Source organism: Asparagus officinalis, chromosome 6 (assembly GCF_001876935.1).
Source record: "Asparagus officinalis chromosome 6, Aspof.V1, whole genome shotgun sequence".
Taxonomy (NCBI): Eukaryota; Viridiplantae; Streptophyta; class Magnoliopsida; order Asparagales; family Asparagaceae; genus Asparagus; species Asparagus officinalis.
Window position 1 is genome coordinate 6,230,642 of NC_033799.1, and position 17,328 is coordinate 6,247,969.

The 17,328-nt window shown below is 37.3% G+C and overlaps 4 protein-coding genes across 7 annotated transcripts in view; 1 reads left to right on the forward strand and 3 right to left on the reverse strand.

Annotated features, from left to right (window-relative positions):
* LOC109845583 (splicing factor 1-like) overlaps positions 1 to 1,367 on the reverse strand; it is a 3,582-nt gene extending 2,215 nt beyond the window's left edge. Inside the window, exon 1 of the mRNA XM_020414855.1 lies at positions 1,295 to 1,367. The gene's annotated coding sequence lies outside the window, so the exon portion shown is untranslated. The remainder of the gene's footprint in view (positions 1 to 1,294) is intronic.
* On the reverse strand, positions 3,142 to 4,802 carry LOC109844336 (tyrosine--tRNA ligase, chloroplastic/mitochondrial-like). Its single transcript, XM_020413329.1, has one exon. The coding sequence runs from the start codon at positions 4,774 to 4,776 to the stop codon at positions 3,331 to 3,333; it is 1,446 nt and encodes a 481-aa protein (XP_020268918.1). The 5' UTR covers positions 4,777 to 4,802; the 3' UTR covers positions 3,142 to 3,330.
* Positions 4,021 to 8,148, forward strand: LOC109844335 (protein ROOT PRIMORDIUM DEFECTIVE 1-like). Of its 3 annotated transcripts, none has more exons than XM_020413328.1 (4): positions 4,021 to 4,095; positions 5,543 to 6,960; positions 7,494 to 7,571; positions 8,119 to 8,147. In XM_020413328.1, the coding sequence occupies exon 2, from the start codon at positions 5,576 to 5,578 to the stop codon at positions 6,947 to 6,949; it is 1,374 nt and encodes a 457-aa protein (XP_020268917.1). In that variant the 5' UTR covers positions 4,021 to 4,095; positions 5,543 to 5,575; the 3' UTR covers positions 6,950 to 6,960; positions 7,494 to 7,571; positions 8,119 to 8,147. The 3 variants fall into 3 exon arrangements, with proteins under 3 accessions (XP_020268917.1, XP_020268915.1, XP_020268916.1); XM_020413326.1 differs by lacking the exon at positions 4,021 to 4,095 and adding an exon at positions 4,777 to 4,854 and having other exon boundaries at positions 8,119 to 8,148; XM_020413327.1 differs by lacking the exon at positions 4,021 to 4,095 and adding an exon at positions 4,910 to 5,281 and having other exon boundaries at positions 8,119 to 8,146.
* On the reverse strand, positions 9,028 to 16,760 carry LOC109844334 (auxin response factor 16). Of its 2 annotated transcripts, XM_020413323.1 has the most exons (13): positions 16,438 to 16,760; positions 15,706 to 15,818; positions 15,532 to 15,627; positions 15,386 to 15,442; positions 15,106 to 15,261; positions 14,695 to 14,779; positions 14,062 to 14,152; positions 13,811 to 13,975; positions 12,978 to 13,173; positions 12,297 to 12,435; positions 10,139 to 11,397; positions 9,456 to 9,646; positions 9,028 to 9,369 (listed from the first exon to the last, which is right to left on the reverse strand). In XM_020413323.1, exons 1-13 carry the CDS (start codon positions 16,481 to 16,483, stop codon positions 9,288 to 9,290), a joined length of 2,676 nt encoding a protein of 891 aa, XP_020268912.1. In that variant the 5' UTR covers positions 16,484 to 16,760; the 3' UTR covers positions 9,028 to 9,287. The 2 variants fall into 2 exon arrangements, with proteins under 2 accessions (XP_020268912.1, XP_020268914.1); XM_020413325.1 differs by lacking the exons at positions 15,532 to 15,627; positions 15,706 to 15,818; positions 16,438 to 16,760 and having other exon boundaries at positions 15,382 to 15,431.

Genomic DNA, 17,328 nt, shown 5'->3' on the forward strand with positions numbered 1-17,328 from the left:
CAAACTAACATAACCAATATACAAATCAATAAAATCCAGAATTAAGTTATATGCAACGGGACATCAAACCTTGTAACAGCATGCAATTCTGGATGATGTTAACATTCTTTGTCATATATTTTAGGGTTTTTTTAACATAAACCACCTATAAATAGGGTGATTATAAGAAAACCAACTTCAAAGAGCAATTAATACCGAAACAACCTTTAAAAGGGGTACATATTGCAATCAACCCCTTTGACCTATTTTCTGATAATTCAATTGAAATTTCCAAAATACCCTTAAACCCCATGTGTCAGGCACATGACATGTCTTCTTAACCAAACCTAGTGCAGTCGCATGGGTGTTTTTAAGTGTATTTTTGGATTTTCAATCAAAATTCATCATAAAATAGGTTAAGATGTGTGATTGCATTCGTAACCCTCTTCAAAGGCAGTTTTTTGTATTTATTAAACTTTGAAGGTGGTTTTCGTATAATCACCCTATTCTAAACGTGGTTTCCATGAAAACCCCTATATTTTAATAGCTCTAACTAATTATGATAATAGGTTATCATTATGACAAAACAAAAGGGGGTAAATTTCACAAAGCACACCTAAACTTTAGGTGGTTTTCAACATAACCCCCTAAACTATATAAACTAGAAAAAAAACCCCAGAACTTTTAAAATTATACAAGACTACCATAAACTATTGAAAATAGTCATAATCGACGTTAATGTGTAGAATAAAAAGATTAAACAATCATTCAAAACAAGAAAGGAGGACAGAGTAATCTAAAAGTTATATTAAGCACACATCGATAAAATTGTCTAAAACATGTCACATGGGAACAGAGTCCGACCGACCTTATTAGAGAAAGTGGTGTCACATGACACAACTTTCCTCCAAGTGATTCCTTATATAGTAAAGACCACGTGAGTTGAAGTTATTAGATTGTGACTATGTATTTGATCGTTTTACACATGATGTATTATTTGATAGGGCTACTAATGATGTGACTATGTTTTTTTAAAATATGAGAACCCGTTGGGCACCGTTATAACTTTTTTTATCATTAATTACGGGGTGATACCACTTTTCATGCACAGGAACACACGACAACTTAAGCTAATTGCCACAATCATGGTTCAAGGGTTTCCTCTGATTTATAAACTTCTGGAGGGTTTTTGATGAAATACCCCCAAAGTTTGGGGGACTGAAAATACCCAAAAAATACTGAGGAGAACACAAAGGTGGAATATACAATAAAGCAGCTAAAACTACTTTGATCCAGCTAAGAGAACATAACGAACCTTCTCCAGACTTGCAGTAAATCTCCAGATACCTCCACCAGATACTTTGCCCCGAAGTGACACTGTGACAAGCTTTGTTCTGCTGCGCGATATCCTCTCAGATGCTGTTGATGTAGATGATATGATATACAATACCCAAATAATAGTAAGGAGAATTCAAAGGAAGAATATACAATAAAGCGGCCAAAACTACTTTGATTTAGCTAAGGGAACATAACTAACCTTTCTTCAGAGTTGCAGTAAATCTCTAGATACCTCCACCAGATACTTTGCCCAGAAGCGACACGCTTTGTTATGCTGCACAATATCCTCTTAGCTGTTGATGTAGATCACATGATATAACTGTATGATGAAATTAACTGCAAAAATAATCCCATTATACAAAATGAGGTCCCTGAATCCGGCGATGAGCCTTCTATGAATCCCAGTTCAGGATGTATCTCCAGGTCTAGTGCTAGCGAGCTTGGTTGGGCAGCAACGAACGACAAAAGTAAAGCTAGGAACCCATGTTGTAGATCATAACCAACCATCTACAGCACAAAGTTTAAATCTTAAGGAAATAACGCATTATAGCAGCTAATATTAGCTAGCATCTCTTATATCGGTACTGCGCGCTCTTATACCCATTATCTTTCAGCATATCAGCAAAATAAATCTAGAGAAGCACAAAAAGAACAATTTTCCGTGACAGTAAGTTTGAAGAAACATGTCAAGCAACTTTGTTGATGGAAATAGGTTGCTGCAAATGCCTTTACTTTTATCAAGTTTCTTCCAGGTCTTTTACTTTAACACCATCATCTAAACATTTTCATAGCCAAGGCATAATGAAAAGGGCAGACTCATGCCATAAAAGCTCAATTCTAGGTTCCAAGTATGAAACCAGTGTGAACTTGACCGCTAGCATATCATCATCAACTAAATTCTATTTGACTTAACCTCAAGTTTTGCTATTGCATCAGATAGTTATCTTCTGCCTTTGTCACATTATTTTTGCTCACACCTTTAAATGTACAACTAAAATCCGTTTTGCTATAAAATCTTTTCTTACATAGAGTCATTATGTTATATATGTTATGTGTAGATATGCATGAAATATAAATTTTCTATTCACATTCCTTTTATTTTTGCTCAAACGAGATGATGAAAAAGTATCAACCCGATTTGAATGATCCTGTATTAAGAGCTAAATTGGGTAAAGGGATGAGGCATAATTATTATGGAGAACCCGCATGGCCAAATCATCTTTCATATATTTTTCCAGTAGTAATTCTAGGTACTATCGCATGTAATGTAGGCTTAGCAGCTCTAGAACCATCCACGATGGGTGAACCGGCAGATCCATTTGCAAGCTTGGCCACTGAAATTCAGTTTTCAGTGGGAATACATGCATTTATAAGTTGTATAATCACTTTTTTTTACCGAGAAGAGAAAAGATTGTAATCAACCTGTTGCTTTTCCTGTTTCCTAGAAGTTCTGCTTGATTGTTGCCTAAACAAGCTGCAAAATAAAACTTGGCTTGCAAACAGGTACATAAGTTGAGTAAAATCAAAGTTATCATCTTTGGAATCGTTTGCAGTGGGATTGTATAGGTGAAGAAATCCAAATAACACAGATGGTGGCTGCAACATAAATTTCGTTACCATTATGTATTATGAAAACAGGCAGCTAGCAAGCTTGTGTTGTAACTTCAGAGCAACTTAACCAAAAATGAGGCATGGAGTATCAATACAATACATACCTACTGAAATAAAATGAGGTATAGGATTCAAAATCAAGAGAAGAAGATCTACATTCGGATTGAGTTGGACACGTTAAAGAGGCAGTCAAGCAATTGAGATAAATACATATACAACCAAAAACCATAAATTGGTATACTAATGCTCAAATGACAAAATAGGACTTTATTTTCCTCCAAATGAACGATCAACACTTATACGGAAAATCAGTAAATAACAATATTCTTAAAACTCTGAAAAATTGTTTAGAAGAAGGAATCATGATATCCTTATAAGTTATAACCATCTCATTTTTCAAAATCATGATACCCTTATAACCATCTTATTCTTCTTCCCTGCAGACAACAACAACACTTTCCCATCAACAATATCATCCACATCAATCATCTTGTCATCATTATCAATCCTTCTATTGTTCAAATAAAGCCCCCCTTGTTTCAGTAATCGTCTCGCTGCAGACTTGCTATTGAGCAAACCAGTAGAAACCGAAAGATCAACCAAACAAGAATTCAACACCTGGTCATAAGCCAAAGAACATGACGGAACATCCTCAGTTACCCCTTCAATTGTTTCCCAATCCAACTTGGTGTCTGCTCCTGGTCTCAGAGCTTCAGTTGCCTTCAATGCCTCAACTAAACCCTCTTCTCCATGAACAAAACGGGTCACTTCTTCTGCTAGCTTTCTCTGCACTGTATTTGGAACATAACCAGGCTTCTTCATTCCCTCTTCCAACTCTGTAATCTCCTCCATACGCAAAAAAGTTAAAATCTTCAAGAACCTAATAACATCTACATCGGGCACCGAGAAGAAGTACTGATAGAACTTATAAGGCGACAGCGTCGCGGGTGATAACCAAATAGCTCCTCCTTCAGATTTCCCAAACTTTGTGCCATCACTCTTCAACAAAAGGGGGAAGGTCAATCCATAAGCTCCTTCAACCTGCAATACCTTTCGAATCAATTCAGTCCCAGCGGTTATATTCCCCCATTGATCACTTCCCCCAATCTGAACATTTACTCCGTGATTCTTGAACAAGTAGAGGAAATCATAGCCTTGCAGCAATTGGTAAGTGAATTCAGTGTAGCTCATTCCCTCTTCCGAGCTCAATCTCTTCTTCACGCTCTCTTTCGCCATCATAGTCCCAACCCTAGCGAACCTCCCAACCTCTTTGAGGAAATCCAACAACGTGACCCCTTTCCACCAATCGTAGTTGTCCAAAATCACAACCGAATCGCTCTCATTTTCAGAACCCACGTCCAAAATCGCATCTTTAGCAAAACCCTCAGCTGAATTTCCTAATATTTTAGAGATTAGCTGCTTAATCGCTCTACTGTTATTTTCTAGGGTTTCTATATCTAATTCCGGTCGCTCGAGGCTTTTTCCAGAGGGATCACCGACGCGACCGGTGGCGCCACCGATGACGGCGACGGGGGTGTGGCCGTGACGTCGGAACCAGGAGAGGACGATGAGGCCGAGGAGGTTACCTAGGTGGAGGCTCTCGGCCGTCGGGTCGAAGCCACAGTAGACTTTGAGATTCGTGCCGGAGGACGACGCTGACCTGAGGTTTTCGTTTGTGATGGATTCGATGAGTCCCCGCTGTTCGAGGACGGAGATGACGTCGGCGGCGACGGAGGAGGACGAGGAGGCGCGGCAGGGGAGGCGACGTGGCAATTGGAAGGTTCTAGAAGGTCGTAGGAGCTTCGGGAGTGAGGGGAGGAAGGTTCTAGAAGCTGCCGACGCCGCCATCCGCCATTGTCGAAAGGGGAGTGAGTTTGTGAGGATGGAGATGAGGAAGGGATGGAGACCCGTACGAATTTTGAGAAAGTACAATCTGGTTTAAGTTTATTAGTTTTTTTTGCATATAAACCCTTTACCTTTTGTATATTATCATGGCAGTATAATACTATTATACTTGTTATTTATCGTTTCTTCTTCTTTTTTTTATCTACCTTTCGCTGTTTTTCTTTTCCTGATCTTATTTCTAACAATCCACCCGCGATCTTAGTTGATTTTCCCTCTACAGAATCTAACTAAATTGGATTCAAAAATTAGATTTTTAATCAGAATCCGACGTCAAGATCGGTTCTTTTTTTGGCAAACCGTAGCCAAGTCGTCATTCTTATAAACACCCTCTAGGGAAATTCTCATCTCTTTCGTCCCAAAACATGATACTTGGTGCGGGATCGCTACGGCGTGATTTTAACAGTATTTTGAGTTTAAGTTTGAGCAAATCCAAGCTCTAGATAAACTGGTAAGTTCAGAAACTTGACAAGCATATCATGTGTTTGATGAAATGCTACGAATAATGAATTTTCGTTGTTTGTAGTTTTGATGTATATGGTGTATTGAACACACTCTTTTGTTTTGATAGTGATGTCAATTATCCATGTTAGACGTATTTTGGGTGATTGAAAAGCAAAAAAGGAGGGACTCCATCTTAGCTTGATTCTTATGCTGCCGCGGTTCAAATCTTTTCTCGTTCCTAATGGTTTAAAATTTGCCTTATATATAGGTTGATGTGCTCATTGACGGCAAACAAGACGTAATGATGATTAAACACATTATTGGAACTAGGAAGTTGAGAAATGGAATCATAAACGGGCTTAATGAGATATCACTTGCTTGTCCTCCGAGAGTAAAAGATGGAATCTTTCAAAATTGGCTGGCCTGGTCTTCACAAAAGCGGTGGATGACCAAGAGTAAACGAGTGCAAGACAGAAGCCAGAATAAGAGAGTGCACGACCTTGAAATTGCTACAGAACGATGGAAAGTGATATCGAAGGTGTTAGTTATAATGGAAGTTCTTAGGAAAGAACCGGAACAAATCATACCCTTGAGACGGTTGGAACAATACAAGCAACAGATTAATCTTAGCAAGCCTCACAAGGTTTCTGACTTCATTAAGAAATCTCCAAAGCTTTTCGAGCTCTACAGAGACAAGAAAGGAGTTATATGGTGTGGGCTGACAGAGAAGGCTGAAGAGCTCGTCAAAGAAGAGAATAGGCTCCTTGAAGCTCATACAAACAAAGCAGTTGAATATGTCACAAGGTTATTGATGATGTCAGTGGATAAGAGGCTTCCAATGGACAAAGTTGCCCATTTTAGAAGAGACATCGGCTTTCCATTTGATTTCAGAACTAGATGGGTTCATATGTTCCCCGAATATTTTAGGGTTGTTAAAAGGGATGATGTTGAGTTCTTGGAGCTTACTTCTTGGAATTCTTCTTGGGCTGTGACTGAAATAGAGAAGAGAGCTATGATGGGGATTAATTATGTGTCTGAGTCTCATTCACCGGGAATTCTTTCCCTTCCTTTTCCGATGAAATTTCCTCCTAATTTCAAGAAAATATTCAGAATTGGTGGAAAAATCGAACATTTTCAGAAGAGATCATATCTGTCTCCATATGCTGATTCTAGAGAGCTCGCTCCTGGTTCGCAAGAATTTGATAAGCGGGCAGTTGCAGTTATGCATGAGATATTGAGCTTTACCATTGAAAAGAGGCTTGTTACAGATCATCTCACACATTTTCGTCGGGAGTTTGTTATGCCTCAGAAGCTGATGAGAATACTGCTAAAGCACTATGGCATTTTCTACGTTTCTGAAAGGGGAAAGAGGTTCAGTGCATTTTTGACGGAAGCATATGAAGGTTCGGAGTTGATTGATAAGTCTCCTTTATATCTTTGGAAGGAAAAGATCTTGCGTCTCACTGGTTATAGAGGAAGGAGGAAAAGAATTGAGAGTTACAATGGTAGTTCTGATGATGAGGAAGATAAACTTTTCGACAATAATCATGATACTAAACCATCTTTCTTAAAAGTCAAGGATGAAGAAGATGTTGATACACTTGAGGATGCTTCCCTTGCAGAGGATTCTGAGATGGATATTGGAGATGTGTTTGAGGAATACAAGGATACTTGATGCCATTTAAGGTTAGTTATTTCCTTGATGGTGAATTTCTTGATAATTTTCTGATATTTCAGCATCTTATTTATTATCCACTGCATATCATGCATAGCAACTTTTAGTATTTTCTTGTTACTCTAATTTGCCAAAGAACATTGAGGGAAGAATGTATAAAACATAATAGTCTCAGGAATTCCAGAAACTATCACTTGCGGGATTTTCGGTTTCGTAATTAGGAATCACTGGATTCCTGGTCAGTGTTCACGTGCAAATTCTTGTTACTCTAACTTATATATAAATAATGTTGTTGTATAAAACAAACTGCACATGTAAGCAAAGTCCGTGTGCATAGTTCTTTTGGGTGCCAAATAATAGTCATAGAATGTACCAACTTATTCCACCAAGTGAAGCAATCCATCAGATTACAGACCAGTGGTTTCTTAAAAATCTATTTGACCATTAATCTTACAAACAATTAAGCTTACTTGCAATCTGAAATTAACTTCAAGGCTAGCCTTCGGTCATAAAATTAGGTTTTCACATCCATTTTGTGTTTCAGGTTGCTGAAGCTGAGCAGAAAACCGCTGGAGGTTTGCTTTTAACCGAAGCTGCCAAGGAAAAACCCTCCATTGGAACGGTAAGATTGCCTTTCCTTCTCCTTCAACCACGACGATGCTATAACTTTGGAGTTCAAAAACTTATGTGGAAAATCCAGGAAGAGCCCAGTTCCAGTTGCCCTGGTATTCATTGTCACAAGCGTTAATTTGTTAATAGGCCCCCTTGAGTTCTTTTGTTGTGGATAGACTCCGTGTACTCTCCCCCAATTTGCAGATAGATCCCTCAAGGGAAATGTTTTGGACTCTTTTACCCTCAGGATCTATTTTTAAAAAATGAATTTTGTCTCTGAGGGTGAAAAGGGGAGAGAATTCCATTCATGGGTCTATCTGCAACAATTTCACTACATGGGGTTCTGTATGCAACCAGGCAATAGTACAGGTGTGTATTTGCACTTAGTCGTTTCCAAAACCTGGTGTCTTCAGGTAAGGAAAAGCGTATAAATGCAAGTGACACATTTGATAGATGATGATTGATTCTTTTTTATTCTTTGCTGTTTTGGTATAAATGCAAGGGACACGTTTGATATGATGATTGATTCTTTTTTATATTTTGCTGTTTTGAATCAGGTTGTTGCGGTTGGACCTGGAACATTGGATGAGGAGGGCAACAGAAAACCGCTAACCATCACAGCAGGCAGCACTGTTCTCTACTCCAACTATGCGGGGAACGAGTTCAACAGCGCTGATGGTTCCGGCTACATTGCCCTTAGAGCTTCGGATGTCATGGCTGTTCTCTCCTAGAAGGCTAGAACTACATAGCACTGCTTTAGCAAACAATGTAGTTTTGTTTTGGAGAATGCATGAACTCTTGAACATTTTGCGTTTAGTGCAGAGGCAATAAGAGGCCATTGCAGCTTTTTGTAGTTTGGTTCAGTGATGGTGCGTTATCTAATATATTTCAGTTTTGAGCGGTCATTACTTTTCTGCAGCTCGAGTCTCAGCATAATGTAGCCTGAAGTAGTTTAGGTTCTCAGCTGTTTTGTGTCACTTTTCGGGTTTCAGAATTCGTAAAAACTTTTCATCTTGGTTTGAAGGTTTCTGCACTAAACGTCTATGGTTTTGTGTGGGAACGTCGGTGAGCGAAAAATCACTCATATCTACCTTAGACATTGTTGGGTTTGTGGCTTCTATCTCAAGCAAGTTTGTTAAAGAGTCTTTTTGCCAGTTAAATACAGGACAAAAGGTAATTCATTGCACATAGTTCTTATGAAACTGTGTGACACTTCAATCCCATAAGGAAAAATAGTTCCAAGCTGTAATTAACTCTTAATTTATTTAAACTGAATATGACTGGAAGATTGAGCAGATGCTGATGAAACATAGACTGGCGAAGAAACTACCAAGGCCAAAGAAACACATATACATGTTGAGAACCCAACATAGACTAGCGAAGAAGCTACTCAGCCAAAAAATCACATACTTATAAAAAAATCACATACAAATATTGAGAACCGAGCTTGATGAACAATGCTCGAGTAAACCAGAAAACACTCCTTTTATATATGTTGAGAGCCCAACTTGATGAACAATGCTCGCGTAAACCAGAAAACATTCCCTTTATAACAAAAACTTAGAACTCCTCAGCATCAATACTCTCTCCTGTGTTAGTAGAGCCTACAGTTACATAATGATATACTTTCACCTAAAGGGTTTTATATTTAGCACTATCTGATTTCTGTGGTTACAACAAAACATATTGAATACAGTGATTCAGACCTCTCCCCGAAACCTCTATTTCATTCACCAATGAAATGATGCAGCTGTTGAACCTCTGCTGCTGACAGTATCTTGATGCTCTGAACACAGGTCACAAACTCCCTACGCGCACATAATACAGGACAAATATAATGAACATCAGAAATAAAAAACTATATAAAATTCATTAAATTTGGATGTGAACTTACTCCCAAGGGTCATCTCCAACCAACAGAATATCGTTCTCATGATCAACGTACACTAGTTTCCAATCGGTTCTATGAGGGTCTTCGAGTTGCCCTTCAATTCCAAACATGCGAGCTAGGTCTTGACGTAGGTCATCATAGCCTCTGTAACGGGTGACATCGATGGATCTTCCAACAGATCCACGCTTTTGAACCTATGAAATGCAAAGAAAGATTCAACCTTTGTAATCATAACCTGCCATTTATCTAACATTTACATGCACAAATATATCCATAGTCTTGCAACGAGCTCAGAAGAAACCTCATGTCAGCTAGGGTTTTGTTTTTATTCTTGGGTCAATTGTACATAGTATCGTTCGGGCTGCAATTCTTTTTACTTTTTTACCCTTGAGAAAGAGTAAATTGTTTTCTCACAAATAGACACCTGAGAGTAAAAGAGTGACCACATTTTCACTAAGGGGTTCTTTCTGCAAAAATAAAACTAGAGAGGTAGTACGTTCAGAAGATCAATTCTGTAGGTGGTTTTTCTTTCTTTTCCTCTTGAATAGTTAGCACAGTATTATTAGGTGATCTAACCACATATCTAGCTTTAAACTCATCATTCTTTTAATATCAATGTAAAAATGCTCGTCTGGTGAGGAATCAATAATGCTTAATACAAATATATCGTTCAACATGTGCCATACCTTAGTATATGTCCTCATCCGCTGCGGTTGGTTACCCCAAATCCCTCGACTCAAAATCCCATTCTCATTAATACCAGCATCATTCGAACACCCAGGCCTAAATGTCATATCAGCAACCCCAAAAGATTGAGAACTAATCGCAGCAGTAGAAATCTCAGTGTCAACCTCCCTTTGATTTCCAAAACTAGATCCAAATCCCCTTGACATCATCACGTCAGGCAACAAACCATCGTTATTACTAACTCCGCCAATTTGAACATCATTATCTAAAGAAACAGGAGGAAAGGGAAAGCAGTCATTTGCACTGCCATCCAAACAAAAAGAGGTTGCAGATGAAGCATCCAATTGATCAGACTCTCTTCTTTCGTGATGTTTAAGTCTCGATTCTGGTTTGGTTCGGATTTCTTGAAGAAGACTGTCCATTGGGGGAAGGGCTTCTTCTTCCTGAATTCGAGGAGAAACTGATGTTGAGCATGAAGGGGCATCGGGTTCTGTGATATTTGAATGAGCTCGAGCTAGTATCTGAGATTTCTGATGACACATTAAGTTATTTGCTGGAATTTGATTACATATTTGAGACTGTGTTTGAGGAATGAATTCAGAGGGAGGCTGTTGCTGTTGTAGCCTCTGAAGTAATTGCAATTGAAGCTGCTGCTGCTGCTGCTGAAATTGAAAAACTTGAGGCGATACTTGTTGAGATGATGGTTGTTGAAGTTGATTTCCAGGTTTTGAAAGCACAGGCATTTGCAAGTTCTGATTTTGTAACTGGTTCAGAGATGGAATTTGATTATTGGAAGGTTTTGGTTGCTTAAGTTCCATCGATGCTTCACTAAGAGCTCTCTGTAAATGCTGCTGCTGCTGCTGTTGTTGCAGTAAATGAACAGAGTTTTGTTGTTGTTGATGATGATGTGGATTTTGCTGCTGCTGCTGTTGATTCCAGGAAATGGGTAATTGCTGAAACTGATCCGATTGTTGAATTTGTTGTTTTGGAGGGAACTGGAGGCTTGGGACAAGGGAGGAATGGGATTGAAAATTTAGGATTTTGGATGTGCTATCATTACTGAGACTATCTTGGGAAATAGAAGGGATAAATGAGGGTTGAGACGTTGAGGGGATTAGCTGAGGGTTTTGTTGCATAGCCATCCATTGAACAAGGCTTAGGCCTGGAAAGACTGAGCTTTGAGGGCTTTTCATGCTGAAATCATCGTTTAGCCATGGCATTGCCCTTTTAAATGCATTCTCAACATCAGAGTCATCATCTGCAAACTCACACAGCTCGGTACTAAGTTATGATGTTGAAATTAAGAACTTGTGATATAAGGATATAGAAATGTTATTATGTGTAGTAATATTTGTACGAAAACTTGAAAGGAACTCTTAAAGAGTGAACGTACGGAGGATGCTTAATAGAACAGTCCTTTGGAATAAAGATTGTTTGCATAGAAAATAATCAATGTTATTTAAAAAAACAGATGCACCAAGAAGGAAATTAGATACTGCATAATCCCTTCTTTTAAAAGAAATAAAGACAAAAAAAAGATAGTGCTTAATCCTTTAATAGACCTTAGGAAAAATATACGACACCAATATTGTAACTCAATATTATGAATTTCAAATATTCTAAATAAGCACATGGCAATTTTTCATTTGGATAAGAGCTTTCCATAGTAAAATCCTACCACATCTTTGCTAAGCTTACATTTTATTATCTACATACCATCCAAGTTTAGTTTATAGATAAGAACTTCTTAAACCAATTAAAAAACATCAAAACTCATAATTCAATTCCTTAGGTTATCTGACCTTACAAAAATCAAAATGCACATGCACTGTCCCTTCACTGGCTTACTAGCAGAAAACTGGTGTCATGTAACAAATTAAAACAAAATTCAACTAGTTTTTGCAGAACCTATTGAAAAGTTCAAATTCACAGTCCAATTTTTATTCTATCTGACCTGCAGAAATCAAATTGCACATGCCATGCCCGTTCACTTGTTTTTTAGCAGAAATTTGGAGCATATGAATATTACAGAAACAAAGGGCTATTTTTGGCAACTGCCAAAAGAAAACCCAGTTAAGCTATATCTCAAACAGAATTTTAAAATTATATAACTATTGTAATGGGAGGTCCATAGTGATAATTTCAAAATAAGTATACCTGGAATCCCTGGTTGTTTAGGGAACTTTGGTCTGAAAAAAGGAGGGGGGCATATATAAAAAGGAGTTGTCACAGGTTCAATCTCCCATAGTGATACTCTTGTTCTTCTTTCAGTAGCTGTCGATTCATCCCAGCCAACCTAATTAACATGAGGACCATGAGGACTATAAATGGTTCATCACAATGACTATACTTCAGATAATATTGCTTCTGAACTGAACTAAGTCTATAGTTAAAGCTGTAAGTTCTTATAGGGGAAATGTATCAGAGATATATTGAATGTTTTGGCATATCCTTCATCCCAGGTTTGTCGAGCTCTACAGATAAATAGGCACAAATTGAAGCTCCTCAAAAACTCCATTTTCTGATAAAGTTATCCTTTTTTCTTTTTTTCTTTTTTTTCATATTCTGGATGTGATTTATTCATGATTCTATGATGATAAGGAATAAAAAAGTACTAACGTCATATATGGACAGCATATTCTTTTTTCTTTTTTCCTTTTTTTCATAATCTGAATGTGGTTTACTCGTGATTCTATGGTGATAAGGAATGAAAAAGTACTAACGTCATAAATGGACAGCCATAACTTATATGCAAGTGTTGGAATATTATACTATGTTTCCATTATAATTCTAAGAACATTGTTTGTACAATGGTAAAAGCCACTATTATATCCATACCTGCAGATTACGCCACTGTGAATTTTTCCACCGAACATGATCCAAATCATTGATGCCAGTGATTGTTCCCATGTATCTACGTACTCCAGACTCCTCGGTCTCAAACATCATCCTGAATCTCATACCGAGAGAGACTTGGGTGTACATTGACTTGTTGTATTTGGCCAAAGGAACAACAAATTCTGATGGGCTTGTTCTATTTTAAAAACACAAGTACTTCAATAAGCTGAACTATAGCCAACAGTTTCATTGTGCATAATGCTTTTAAAGAAGGATTAACTGCAAATAGCACCCTTATACTATCGCCAAATTGAACTTACTACCCTTGTAGTTCTATTGTTGTAGATAGACCACCTGAGTGAAAGAAATTTGACCCTCGCCAGGGGGGTCTATCTGCTACAATAGATTTTCACTCAGGGGTCTACCTGCAACTAGGCTACTCGAACACGACATTTTTGGGTGTCATGTCCGTGTCTGACATGTGTCGGACACGGATTCTCCAAGGACACGCCATGGCCACGTGTGATTCAAGGCCAAACCCAATTTCCCCGTTACTTACACTCTAAACTAGCTTCTTTGGTAATATTGGGTTCAAAACCAATCAGTTCTCAAACCTGAAAACAGATACCCATTACTTAAGACATTTGAAAAATACCCATCATATTATATCATACGATCTTATCTAAACTGTGTCCCCGTATCCTACATTGTACAAATTTGTTGTGTTCCATGTCTGTGCCCGCACCCATATCCGTGTTACCTAGATCTACAATGATACAACTCTTTCCAAGAGCCTATCCCCAATTAACCCTTCAAAGAATACAAGTTCATACCTCGGGTTATAAAAGATAGTAAATGGGCTATTATTTGCAGCAGCATGAGCAGCGGCAGCAAGGATTCCTATATGCATGCTATCACTAGATAGCACCGATGATGCTAGAGCAGGCTGTTGTCTATTGGCACGCCTAATTCCCAAGAGAAGCTGTGATTTATCGTCTCTGATATAAAGAAAATGGTATCCTCTGTTAGATATACTTAAACATATACATTGAACAAATATTATCACCTGTATACATTAAAATACCGTATAAAGAGGACAGAATCTCCAGCAAAAAGTCTTTTGGTACTAACAAACACACTCCAACCTGTAGTCAGCAAATGCCTTTTCGGCTGACCTGCAAAGGCAAAAGATGCAGTTAAAAAAAGGAAATTTGCTCCCAAATATGTTTTATTATGATAAATAATAATTTAGTACCATTTCTTCAAAGCCTAGCACCTATTTTAATAAGGCTATCAATCCACGCTGCTTGAAAGGTTCAACATATACTTGAACACAGTCTAAAGAAGCATGTAATTAATTGACATTCAAGTAAAGGAGGGTGTTGTGCAGGCATGCAGACTGAATGTAAAAGTGTGCTATTTTAGATCTTTGGTTTGCAAATGACCCCCTTGGTCTTGAGCCATTTAGTCTATGCATTTTCAATTTAGAAGAATATCCCTTTGATTTCTTCATTTAGGTTATTGATGGTTGATATGTGCCTATAGTTTTGAGGCCTTCGTGTAATACCAATTTGAACTTTTCTATCAAAGACGGTACTTCTTTCCTATGGCTCGTTTTGTGAATAAGTTAAAAGTTGAATAATGTGCAAGTCCAAAATCATCCAAATCATTCCATGAAGAAGCATGAATGTAAAGAAAAAAGGAAAAAGACACGCACCTCGATAGATATGTCGAAATGTCCATGAAACATCATGCAAATCTTTTGCTACTAATTCTTGACAAGGCGGTTGCAATGTAAAATCCTAAGAAGCATGGTATCCTAGTAAGTCTCACATCAAATATGATATATAGCCTTTCTACTTCACGAGCAAAGATGATAAATGGTGAAATTGCAAATACCTCTCTCTCCCTCTATACCTAGTAGAACATATCACCCCTCAACTTTTTTAGTAGCACTTATTACCCCTCAAGGCTTATCTGAAATTTTTACTTCTCAAAATGCCAATCCAGGAGGGGTGAGCACTAATAATATAGTTGCCAGATGATAAGTTCTACTGAAAGGCATAGATGAGGAGGGTCCTCTGAAGTTTATTTATAAAGACAAATAAATAAAGAAAAATAAACATACTAAAGGAGGAAATATCTTTTCAGCTGCACGCCGAGGTACTGAAAATCCACCATGAGTACTCGTATCACTTGCTGTAAGTGTCTTGCAAAAGAATTCTGCAGGATGCTTGTTTTGCTTGAGACCCATTTCCGATGCTAGTAATCCCTCCTTATCATACTATACAAACATCATCAACAACATAATACAGAAATCCAAAAAAAATGCTTGTGCGCATTTATATTAATATTTATATAACTTATAAAGACAAAACAAACTAAAAATAATGTGATTTCTGACCTACTTTGTTAACAGGTTGAAGAGTCATTTGTGCATAAACCTCATCAGTTTCAGCATCAGCCTGATTGAAATAAGGTAGCATATCACATGAGTTTTAAAAAAAAAAAGCATAAAGGCATACTAAACTAACTTGTAACGTTTCGATCATACATGACGGGTAACACTGAGAAGAACACATATAAGCTTAGATGGCAACGAGGGATAACTTGGGATGCTATCAATCTCCTTATGCATTGAAGCTGCTACCTGAAATAGCAATAAGCAATACTATTAGATGCCAATGCTAGATAGCATGTGTGCAATAAATTGAGATAAAGAACTCACCTGTTCACTATGACCTTGAGGGAAATAGACCACAAGGCTGCCAACTGGAGGCAAAGACACAAGAGGTCCAGCACAAGCATGCCATAACTCTGAATTGATAGTTTTTCTCTCTCCTGCATCATCAACAAAGTATACTTTCTTCAATTCTTAGGTACTCTAACCCTCTTCTGCTATGCTATGATGAATTTATATGAAAATATGCATATGCCAAGCTCTTTTTTGGCTTTGCTTTGTCCTTCTGAGTTTAAATTTAGGTCTGAAGTGTCCTCAATTGCTGGCCTTATTCTAAAGACAGTTATAATCTATAACTCTTATGTCAATTTTATATTATCAACAAATTCCCCACCCTGTCACGCAAAAGCAAGGTAATTTTGTTTCCTTCTGGGAAGAAATAAAAGGAATTTTTTGCTCCTGAAAGCTCAAAGGTTCAATAAATATATGAACTTTGTTTAGGAAAAACGCGATGGAATTATAGTAACTTTTTTGAACAGAATAATTCCAACAAAACCATTCATAAATCAGCTAATATAACAAGTTAAAAATTATAATGTTACTAAAAACCTACTTAATATGAGCTAATATTACCATTACTTCCCAAATCATAAATTCGCTACAAATCCAACAAAATCCACTTCAAAAACCAGGTAAAATACCCTAAATCCAAACCCTTTTTTTTTATGGAGAAGAATAAATAAAAAAAATAAGTAAAAATTTTCTGCAAAAAAAACTCACCTTCTACTGAATTCGCAGAAATCCCATTTCCACTCTGAACCTTCATCTCCTCTCTAATCCAAAAAAATAGAAAAAAGAAAAAAAAAAAGCTTCTATCTTTCTTCTCCCTTCCCTTTAGCTATAGAAAGAAACCAATAAAAAAGCAACCTTTTTCTCTTTTCCCTTACTACGAAACTTTAACTCCAAGTCTCTTCCAACTCTCCTCCAAATTACCAAAATGCCTCGTCGCCGGAATACTCGACGGAGCTCGGCGGAGAGATGAACGGACAAGGCGCTTCCTTCGCTTCGTTTGCTTGCTCTCTTTGTGTTTGGTTGAAAGGGACGGGAGCAGGTTAAATTAAAAAGAGCTGCGAAGGATGGTTTTTAATTTAGTTTAGCTTAATTTAATTTAGTTTAAGGAAAAAGTTCTCTCTATATGACGAAAGTTTAATAAGTTATTAAATAGATCAGTAGTATGTTGGTAGCAATTTTTCTATAGCGTTTAAAATACGGACAATCAGGATTCATTATATGCGTGCATCTCCAACAATTATAGGAAAAAATAAGACTTTGAATAGATTAGAAACAAAGTTAATTTATTTTTGCTTTAAGGATTTTGCGTAGATAAAATGAAACAAAAACTTTTTACGGTCTTTTTCTCCTAAAAATCTATACTAAATTGATCATCGACTTTCATAACTAATTTGACTCTTCTTGATGTACACCGTTTACTTCAAAGTCTAAACAATAAAAAAAGCAAACAAATTAAAATATTCCATCTTCCAAGTTTATTGGAATAGTTTTCAACTAAAATCCTAGATGATAATTAATGAAATATGTTCATGGTGAAGTTAATCCCTGAGTAAGCGAAAGATATACCTTCAGGCTTCAGTAATATACGTCTCTGTATTG

What these genes read in the sequence shown, in the direction of transcription:
- LOC109844336 (XM_020413329.1), bottom strand. Translation starts at nt 4,776, where the DNA reads ATGGCGGCGTCGGCAGCTTCTAGAACCTTCCTCCCCTCACTCCCGAAG.
- LOC109844335 (XM_020413326.1), top strand. Translation starts at nt 4,828, where the DNA reads ATGGAGACCCGTACGAATTTTGAGAAA. An exon ending in CCCGTACGAATTTTGAGAAA is followed by an intron (nt 4,855 to 5,542) that starts GTACAATCTGGT and finishes CCTTATATATAG; the next exon opens with GTTGATGTGCTCATTGACGG.
- LOC109844334 (XM_020413323.1), bottom strand. Translation starts at nt 16,483, where the DNA reads ATGAAGGTTCAGAGTGGAAATGGGATTTCTGCGAATTCAGTAGAAG. An exon ending in ACTATCTTTTATAACCCGAG is followed by an intron (nt 13,174 to 13,810) that starts GTATGAACTTGT and finishes TTTTTAAAATAG; the next exon opens with AACAAGCCCATCAGAATTTG. An exon ending in GGATGAGGACATATACTAAG is followed by an intron (nt 9,647 to 10,138) that starts GTATGGCACATG and finishes TGCATTTCATAG; the next exon opens with GTTCAAAAGCGTGGATCTGT.